Raw genomic sequence first — 10349 nt, 5'->3', positions numbered from 1 at the left:
TCCCAAAGTGTGGCGTTCAAATGCAATGCAATGATAGCAAAACACAAATTTGCACCATGAAATATGAAAACAGAACCATGGCAACTACAGGGACAAAAGGCAAGCCTAGTCCGATTCAAGGGATTCCATACACTATTCTTAATGACTTAAGTACCAACTTGCATGATCAAACTTGCGTGATATGCCCACAGGGCATCGACTTGCTTTCAAATCCAAACAGGTCTCGGAAATAAATAGGGGTAGCTCGCATCTGACGTATTATTTCTGTTTTACCTGAGATCAACACCGTTTGCACTTGAAGGTTAGTCACTTTCACCGGTTGCCTTGTCAAGTTTGCTTAAAGTTCTTTTAAGTAGTGTTCTAGTCTACTTGAACTACGAAATAATCGTACTTCAGTCTAACATGCTGGTCGATTTCACCGTTCGGCCGCTATATATTAATTATAAGTTCATGTAGCCGAAATAGATATTATACTGGTTGTGAGTTACTGAGAATCCCGGATAAGAAACATTAGTTTTATAGGGCACCATTAGTGTATCAGACACCTGAGATATTTCAGTTAAAATATAACGCCCGCTCCAGTCATTGGAGCCATGGATGCTTATAGTCAACAACGCGTGTAACATTACATGCTCCCAGTATCTGTATTTTTTTTATCTCTGTCTTGCCACTTGTCATAAGACTTTGTGATATCAATTCGAATATATTCTGTACTAATGGATCAATTTAGTTATCGCGGCTGCTGAATGTATTTATCTCAAAGATAACCAGTCTGTGACCGAAAAAATCCAGAATAAAAAAACTCTTTCTATGGCAAAGTGCCCACAGACTTGACAATGTCTCTTGAATATACATATACTGTGTTTAATTTAACGTGTATACATTAATTTGAGACGCCGGTGGATCTAGTGTTGTATTTCACAAACTGTGTCGCATTTCAATAACTATAAATTGTAAGAGGTACAATATTGCCAGTTACCAACATTAAATTTTGCTTTATAAATACCCTTTTCTCATGTATAGGTTTGTAAAACGTTGAACGCATGGATTAATGTTGGTATGTTTAATTGTCAACATTTTGAAGAATATTTTGGGTATCTTGTTTCACCTGAAAGTACTGCGATACGAGCCTCGCACAGTCGTACTTTACCGAGATCTTCCCACCTACCCAACTCCTATTGTTTCAGTAAAAGAAATCACTGGGCTGTGATAATCCCCTTTAATCCCTATTTCGATCCTTGTGAAATAATACCAGGGAACAAATGTGATGAAATATAACATAGTTATTCACTTATCCAAGTTAATACCACATCAATGCTTCGAACTACAAGTAATGAGTGAGTGAGTGTGTTAAGAGTTTAATGGGCAATACTTCACCCATATCGTGGCGAAAGAGACACGTTTAAGCTTATGATAGTTCATGTGTAAATCACTAAAAATGTCAACAAAAGACAATACAAACAACTAGATTGTATGATGAGTTATGAAAATAAAATAGTATGACGATTGTACATCTAAAGTATTTCACAGACGTGGGGAAAACAAAGAACAGGCTTGAACGTTGGCCATAGTGCAGTGGAGAATGCTCATACTACACAATCGTCGGCATAGGTCACTCAATTAAAATTCAATTTGTAGCAAATGATATGAGAATATAGTCCGCTCAGATCAAGCGTTGGCGTGTTAAGCCAACAGTTACTATTCTACGGAACAAGTTTTTAAGCGTATCACAAGGGATAAGTATTTAACAGTTAAAACAATTAAGGACCTTCTCTCACTAGCTCTCATTTAATTATTGTTTTTTTAAAAGAAATTGATTTTTTGGTTGAATTATGAGTAATATGTTCTGTAAATAGACATATTTTAATGATTGGTAGTTGGATTCGTAACTTGAATTGTTGGTGGCTGTACCCTCAAAGGGGATTGAAGTATTGTAAAATGATTGTCCTCCTGAGAGGGTACGTAAGTCCAAACACTTTCAAGTCTATGTGAACTTTCCAGGCTTTTAAACGTAGAATTCTTGTTTCAATTTCGGCAAACTTTTCCTACAATCGCCAGCAGCGGAAGGGATGGTGTAAATCCAACTGGGGTCCATGTAGGTATCAAAGGTACTGTAAGTCCCCATGGTCCCTTGTATGGTGATTTACCTTCTGTTGTTAGCGATCTATAGCCATCTTAAATGTTCTCTACATGATATGGCTGAGATGTTGCCGATTTAACGTGTTGCCGACGTTAAATATTAACTCACTCACTCACTTTAAGCTCAAAAGCAAAATGTGACAGATTGTTTGATCCTTCAAGTTAGATTACACTTGTTAAGCCCTGAAAATCGGATATCAATTTAAGATGGCTCGAGAATAAGCTCAGGTGGTTCTATCTGTCTTACCTTAAGTTGTCAAGGCTGCAGTATTATACGTAAAGCCTTTCCAGACAGAAAGGGATAAAGTTTCCATCTCCTAGGCAAAGGATGGATTGAGCATAATGTTGATTAGCTGCACCTGCATAGTGATCTTTTGCTGATGTGTATTTCTTTAACGTTAATCCTTTACTCATTTTTTTGCGGGGCGCAGGGTGGGGTTGTTTTTGTTTGTTTGATTTTTGGGTTTTTGGGGGTTTTTTTGTGGTTTGTTTTGTTTTGTTTTGTTGTTGTTGTTATTGTTGTTGTTGCTGTTGTTTATTCTGTCGGTTTATTATTTTCTTTTGGCTGTTTCTGTTCAGCTGACCAGGTAGTTTCGAGACTGGTCATCTGAACAGTACGGAACCTGAATTACGCTCAGGCTTGGATACTCGCCATGAGCACATACAGTTGAGAACATACATGGAATGGCTGGATGGTTTACAAGGAACATTGAGCAGTTTTCATGATAGAACTACGAAATAGGACCCGAAGCACACTACTCAAGTTATTTATATTAACGATACCTCTCCGAGTTCTACACATGGCATGTACAATCAAAGTGGGGGGTACTGTGAGAGGAGTACTTTCCCATATGAGGTTTATCCAAAAAGCTGTTTCCCGTTTGAGGGGATATTGGTGCTCTTCTGTTCACACAGTAGATTAGGAAGAGCGTATGGTAGGGGAAAAACATAAACGATTAAGCTTGATTATAAAAATATAGTTCTTCCCTGCTCTATATGGCCGACCTATCAGCTCTGATGCCATGTCTTGTATGAATAAGCCACAGTTATTCTTAATCTTTTAAAGCAAGAGAGCTTGTGACAAAATTTCATGGAGAACGAAATTATTACACAATGTTGGATGGACGTTTTTGTCGATTCTGTGTGTTTTGTCGTTTAAACAGTGGAAATATATAATTAATGCAACTGTATTTATGAACCCAGGATATTACATAATGACAGGAAGTATTGGATAACAAAGGATCAGGGCGTGCAAGATCACCATGCAAGTTACTGGAACTGTACTGGTAATGTTAGTTCGCAAGCGTGATGACTCTGCAACAGTGCACAATTTATGACTGGATTCTATATGTATTTTATGTGCATATTTTGCATATATTTGCCACAAATTTCAGCATTGAAATGTCACTTTAATTATCCTTCATATCAAGCTGGTGCACCGCACTTTGCAAAGATTCTTGAAAGTCATTATACCATTGAAAGTATGTACATAAAACTCAGAACTCAATCTACAAGTATTGTTTCAAGCACTTGTAAATTACTTAATGACCTCTTTATAGACATCCAGACCACAACTGTGAAAGCAAACTAATAAATCTGATATAATTAGCGCCAATCAACATTCTGTCACGTGACGTCATGTGACTTCAGCATAATGAATAACTTGACATCCAGACGAAAGCTGTGAAACAAACCGTAATTAAACCGATGTAATTATCCTGACTACATCTCCAAAACATCATTTGGGCTTAGCCAATTAGTTGCTGCTAGTAAATATACCTGATCTATGTCAACCAATCAAAACAGTAATATAACCACGTGTTATTGCATGTTTTGGCCAACCGGAAAATAATTCCAGTACGGATCTGTGACATTTCGGCCATCTCGGTCAGTGATTTCTTATAAAGTAAAATGACCTCCATAAACTGAAACATCTCCTTGACTGAGACGGAATTCTCCATTCTATTCCAAGGATTAAAACTTGCTCTCCCATGAAGAGTCGGGTAATAACTCCACAAGGTGGGATCAGTTCTCCGGATGGCTTTTGTTAGAATTTATTCTGTCTTTTTGGCGCCCGTCTTGGTGCTAATATTGCTTTATGGATTAAGGCCCTGAAGAATGTTATCGTTTTGCGATTAACTAACTAATCTGAAAAAGTCATTTCGATGTTAAAGTAAACTGTACAAGTAAACGTTTTGTCAACACGCCATTTTGAATCATTTTATTGACTAATCGAACGATTTGCAACTGTACGCATAAATGACCTTTGTTTTTCTACTTATTTCAGATAGGAAGAAGACCATTTTCACAAGACCGCTGTCGCTTAGCTAGATCCAGCATAGACTATTAGACTCGGTGTAGGACTGATGCTTCACAGCCATGTTGTCACCAGTTTTGTTTGTTTTTGCCTGTGGTTTTGTATCTGTACAGGCACAACACAGAAACTCCACAGGTGAGTTCCGCCTCTACAGTGACATCATCTGGAACAACAATCCATACGAAAGGCCTGTATACAACAAATCGGAAACTGTTACGGTTGAATTTGACTTTAATCTTCATACCGTGAGCGAATACATTGAATCTCAACAACAGCTAGTATGCACAGGCTGGTTTACCGTGTCATGGAAGGATCAGTTTCTTACTTGGAATTCAGGGATGTATGACGGACTTGAGTTCATCAGACCTCCAGATAGCTACGTCTGGAAGCCTGATGTCGTTGTGGCAAACTCATTTCAACAACTCAACAGACTTGGAGGAGATTTCGTGTCTTTGGAAGTTCTGTCTAATGGTGACGTGCAGTGGGCGCCAGGAGACATTTTCTACCTGCCATGTAGTGTAGACGTTCAGCTGTACCCATTTGATAGCCTTTCGTGTACTATGGAGCTGGTTGTCTGGTCCCACTCAGTGACAGAAGTGTATCTGAAACCTCTCAGATCTCTTGCTGGAGTATCTACTTCTAAAGTACGGGGGCAATGGAATTTGGTGTCAACATCTGTCAAGTCGATGGAAAAAAGATTGGACAACAAAATTTTGTCTACCATAATAATTACTCTCAGTTTAGAAAGACTCCCAACCAATTTTGTCTTCAACTTCATGGTTCCTGTCATGATTCTGTCCCTTTTAGGAACGTTCGTGTTCCTCATTCCAGCAGATTCAGGGGAAAAGATATCATTTGCCATCACTATTCCTCTTTCATATGGCGTCTATATGAGCTTTCTGACAGACATGGTTCCACAGAGCTCTGATGGAGTGTCCACTTTTATTATATTCCTTGGAATCACATTGTCAATGTCTGCGCTATTTGTAATCCTGAGCATCTTCAGCGTCAGAATCTCGGAACGCAGTAACTCAAGACCCATTCCTATAACATTCCAAAGATTCACTGTCTGGGTTGAACAGGCTAGACACTGTTGGCGACTCAGGAAGTCGAAAACAAACCATGTTGCTAATATCTCGGCACAGTCAGATGATGGCGAGACCAAGAAACATGATCAAGCATTGCTTCAAGAAATGACTTGGAAGCGAGTGAGCAAGGCATTGGACCTGTTTTTCTTCTGGGTGATGTGTTTACCTTTGTTGATGGCTATTCCGGTAATGTTGCTATGCATAGCTTTGTGATAGTGACACACTTTTTTCACCGATCCGTCGATCATGTATGTCGTGCTAAATAGAATAGACTACAGTAATTATTTGTGACAGCCTTTCATTGCAAACTATAGTCGCAGTGTGTAGTTAGCATTATTAGAGTGGCCCACAAATGTTTTACAGCTACGACAGTGGTTTAATACTGTGCAACACATAATTTGTTTGAGAGGGCTATTTATTCAATAAAAACAGTGTGTTAGACGATGTTCATTTTTCCTTAGCAGTTCTCTTAAAAATACAAGTTTGCTGGAATCAGCCACGGTGGAGTTTTGGGGTTTCTTGCTCTTTGAGCATGCATCTTCAGGATATGAAAACGAGAAAACCTCACCGCCATCCCCATCTGCTGTACCAACGTGAACAAATGGCACACAAGAAATACGGTAGGAATTATGGTAGTACTTTGTTCGAGAACAGTCGGCACATTCCAGTTGGCTGTTCTTCACTGAGAGCGCTTGTGAGGGGATAAGAAGCCAACAGATATAAATGTGCATAGACCTCTTCAGGAAAACGTATAATGATATTAATTAAGGCAGTGTGCCCATGAGTCCCTGTTTCTCCCATACCTGGTAGTCTGTATTGATTGTGTTATTGCAAGGGATAAATATTTCAATGTCAAAACAGTTAGGGGTCTTTTTATATACTTAACTATCATTTTATAATAGAATTGCTAAGGGAAATAGAATTACTACATAAATTTTGAATATGTTTTGAAAATAGATAATTGGTATTTTAAACATGGTAGTATAAATCAGAAACTTCTTCATTCCGCAATGTCCTGAATTCTCACTTGCGTCATCACCTTGCCACACACTGCACTGGATGGAGAAGAGCATTTTCCATCAGACATCGAGTGAGTGAAGTGGGAATTCGATAAGGAAGGACCAGTTGTCGCCCCTTTTTGAAGAAACTCTATTGGCGCAGTCACTTGTGGTGGTGTCCTAGAGTCCGGAACTGGAATCTTAGAAACTGGGGGTGAGTCTGGTTCAGTGAACATGATTTCATGATTTCTTCTTCAACGGTGAGATAGAAGACAGCGTATTTACTATGGGAGAAACGAAGGCTGTACCCTTAACTGAATTCGACAGATTCATCGATGGCAGTGCCATGGTGTAGGGTACGACATAATAATGATAATAACAACCATGTCCATCTGGATGGCCCTGTGTCCACACACTAGTGTCTGTATGGCCCTGTGTCCACACACTAGTGTATGCTCATGGCGCCCAGTGTGTATATGCTCAAAACAAAACTGCACTAGCTGGTAGCTGTACAAGTCATTCATAGTATTTCATGAAAAGATGAATCGTCTGTTTGAAGGAGTGAAGGGAGGTTGCTATTTTGATGGCTATGCGAAGACTGTTCCAAAGTGAAGGAATTGCGAAGCGGCCATAGTTCTTGAGATGTACAGTGGGTGTTGTTAGGTTAGAAGGAACTGCTGGTGTGACCGTAACTGTCGTGGTGGTGTGTACACAGAGATGAGTTCAGAGAGGTACTGAGGCGCTAGGTCATGTAGACATTGAAACACGATGGACAGGGTCTTGATTCTGGCAATATTGTCCAGCAATACACAAATACAAATGATTTAATGGTGGTTCATGGCGTTTGACAGCAAACAAAGTCTTGGCACGTCACATGCGTCCGATTATTGACCGACAAAGGGAGTATTTCCATCGTGACATGGTTTGCCAATTCTACAATCAATGTCTTGTCGTGGCCTTCCCAATCACCAGATCTAAACCAGGGGGATGATCTCGTCTAACACTTCTGCAGCTGACAGCCATAACGGCTGCTTTGTGTTTGTGAACTCTGTCATTTCAACTTTTTGCTACTGAAAGGCCAACAAAAGCAGTACAGCACCTGTACAACCTGTAGGTTTACTGACAGGTACTCTCAAAACATCAAAACTTAATATATAAACACTACCCAACACAACAAAAGTTAACAAAAGCAGTACAACACCTGTAGAACTAGTTAGTTTACTGCCAATTACTCTCAAAACAATTTACTTATTATCTAAGCACTCACCGGGAGGTCGACAAAAGCGGTACAGCACCTGTCTACAAACCGGGACTCCGTTTGTCGACATCCTGGGATGACTGAAATTTTATTTGTCGACTTTCCGGGCGGACACCGTTTTGAAGTTGGAGAAACAGATACGGACACACTTTATGGATGAGCACAACTTCTTTATTCAGGTGAAAATATTGTTACAAACATGGCTATTTCCTCTTTCACATATTCCTCTTTCTGGAGCATATTACATTGTATGACGCACTAATATCAATTCTCATGTGGAGCTAACTTGCAGCCGCGTGACTGTACTGTTTTGTTCTTGTATTAATACAGTATTGGGCCCGTGAAGGTTGAGTCACTGAAACTGGAACATTCTTGGAGCTACCGAACATCCGCAAATTAATCCCCGCTGAACACAACAGACAGTGTAACTAATGTCAGACGTGTAACTCTCAGTGCTGTATCCAACCACAAGATGTAAAGAATCTGACTACAGACATATCAGTCTAAGGAATTGTCCCCGATATCGGACATTTGTCACATTTATTAATTCTTCACTTGTTAACAAGGTTATTTTGGCTCACTGCTCTACCCCCATTGTGATATTTCCTATTTCTCACTGCTATTTATTGTTTGAGTGGCATACATATAGTCTACCAAAATAACACAACGGACTCTGTTATACATTGACGATAATAATAATATAACTGATTCCTATCAATTGACGTCATCAGTATGACCATGACTGATATTAACGGTACAACGACTGACGGAACTGGTAAGTCATATCACTATTGTCTATATGTTCTGGCAAACGTTATTGCCGAATAACCGCAAAACATTGAAACACTGCCTAATCCTACATACGTTGTTTATGTACTTTATGTGTGTGTCACTAAACATATAGTGAGTTTTCTCATAAATCAAAAACTATTTTGCATGTCTGGTTTCAATTGACCTGGTGATGTACATATGTATTCAATTTCCTACGAGGTAAACATTAAGTTAATGTTTCCCAGGATCCATACGGTACTATTCAACATTATTACAAATAGGAAGCTAACAATATCATATTCAATGTTTCGCCAAGAGCCATTGGGCCTGTATTTTCGAAGCTCTCTTAGCTTTAAGATAGTCGTATGTGCCGTACATTAACATTAACGTACCACAATCTTATCGCTAAGATAGCCTTGAAAATCTAGGCCCAGGGCCCGCTTGCACAGAGCAATCTTAGTTACAATCAATCTTAGGCCCCTACAATCAACTTTACAATCACCGTACAATTGCTGTAATCCACTTGCACAAATACGATCTTAAGACAGCATGGATTTAAGATCGCAATCTTAACTAAGATCGAACTCTTCAACGTTGGAGGTAGAAATTTCTTAAACTCGACTCCTGTCTACAGTTGTCTTCAAGTGCGCATAGCATGCAGCGCAAATAAAACGTGGAACTTGTTCCCGCACGCAAATGACATCCCTTCCTTAATCGCACCTTGCAGATTTTTCATCAAAACAAAACAAAAAAAACCCCAAACCCACAAATCTTTGAAGGAAACGATAACGTTGAAGAAGGAACGATAACGTGGAAGGTAACATGTATAATCACTCGTACCTCAGGGGTTATTCTCTAATTTTTCTACATTCTAATTTTCTATGAACTAAACATGTGATACTGCAACCACAGACCTACCATGTTTTATGCAAGTTTTAAGGCGAATCATACAGTTTTATGCAATATGAAAGCAATCCCCAAACGTAAAGCTAATTATTTGCGTGAAATTGACACCAACTTGGACGCCATTTTGCTACTGACTACAATGATCTTAGCTCCTTACAATTGGTTCCGACCAATTGTAAGTTTTGATTGTAACTTACAATGATCTTAGCCTACAATCGCTTTGTGCAAGTGGATGGCGATTGTAGCCGAAGCCTAAGATCGGGATCTTAAGGATTTACAATAATTGTAGCTCTAAGATCGTTTTGTGCAAGTGGGCCCTGGACTATAAATCAGAATAACGATGTTCACACTGTTATTATTCTATATAACCCCATAACAATAAACGGAATAATGCCAGATTAATTAATTGATCATGTGGCCTAGCTCTAGCACATGACTGAGAACCTCCAGATCGAGAGACGAGTGAGAGTGTGTGATTTTACGTCGCTTCCATCGGTATTCCAGAAATATCACGGCGGAGGGCACCAGAAATGGGCTTCACACACTTTCCCCATGTTCGGAATCGAACCCGGGTCTTCAACGTGACGAGCAAATGTGTGAACCACTAGGCTTACAGACTGCTTTCATGATCGGGGTACCTCCACAGATGAGGAAACACAGTGGTGACATGCTGATCGGGGTACCGCCACAGATGAGGAAACACAGTGGTGACATGCTGATCGGGGTACCTCCACAGATGAGAATACACAGAAGTGACATGCTGATCGGGGTACCTCCAGAGATGAGGAAACATAGAGGTGACATGTTGATGCCATATTTCCATGCTCCTGAGACTAAGACCTAAAATTCTCAAAGTAAATTTCATACTTACC

The 10349-nt window shown here is 39.6% G+C and overlaps 1 protein-coding gene across 1 annotated transcript; it reads left to right on the top strand.

The window, feature by feature from the left end:
- Positions 1–4518: 4518 nt before the first annotated feature.
- LOC137256619 (neuronal acetylcholine receptor subunit alpha-7-like) lies at positions 4519–5757 on the top strand. The gene has a single exon (XM_067794501.1). It carries the CDS (start codon positions 4519–4521, stop codon positions 5755–5757), a length of 1239 nt encoding a protein of 412 aa, XP_067650602.1.
- The last annotated feature ends 4592 nt before the right edge of the window (positions 5758–10349 follow it).

This window comes from Haliotis asinina, chromosome 11 (assembly GCF_037392515.1).
Source record: "Haliotis asinina isolate JCU_RB_2024 chromosome 11, JCU_Hal_asi_v2, whole genome shotgun sequence".
Classification (NCBI taxonomy): Eukaryota; Metazoa; Mollusca; class Gastropoda; order Lepetellida; family Haliotidae; genus Haliotis; species Haliotis asinina.
This window is presented reverse-complemented; position numbering and strand designations above follow the sequence as displayed.

Coding starts and splice junctions, on each gene's coding strand:
- LOC137256619 (XM_067794501.1), top strand. CDS start 4,519: ATGTTGTCACCAGTTTTGTTTGTTTTTGCCTGTGGTTTTGTATCTGTA.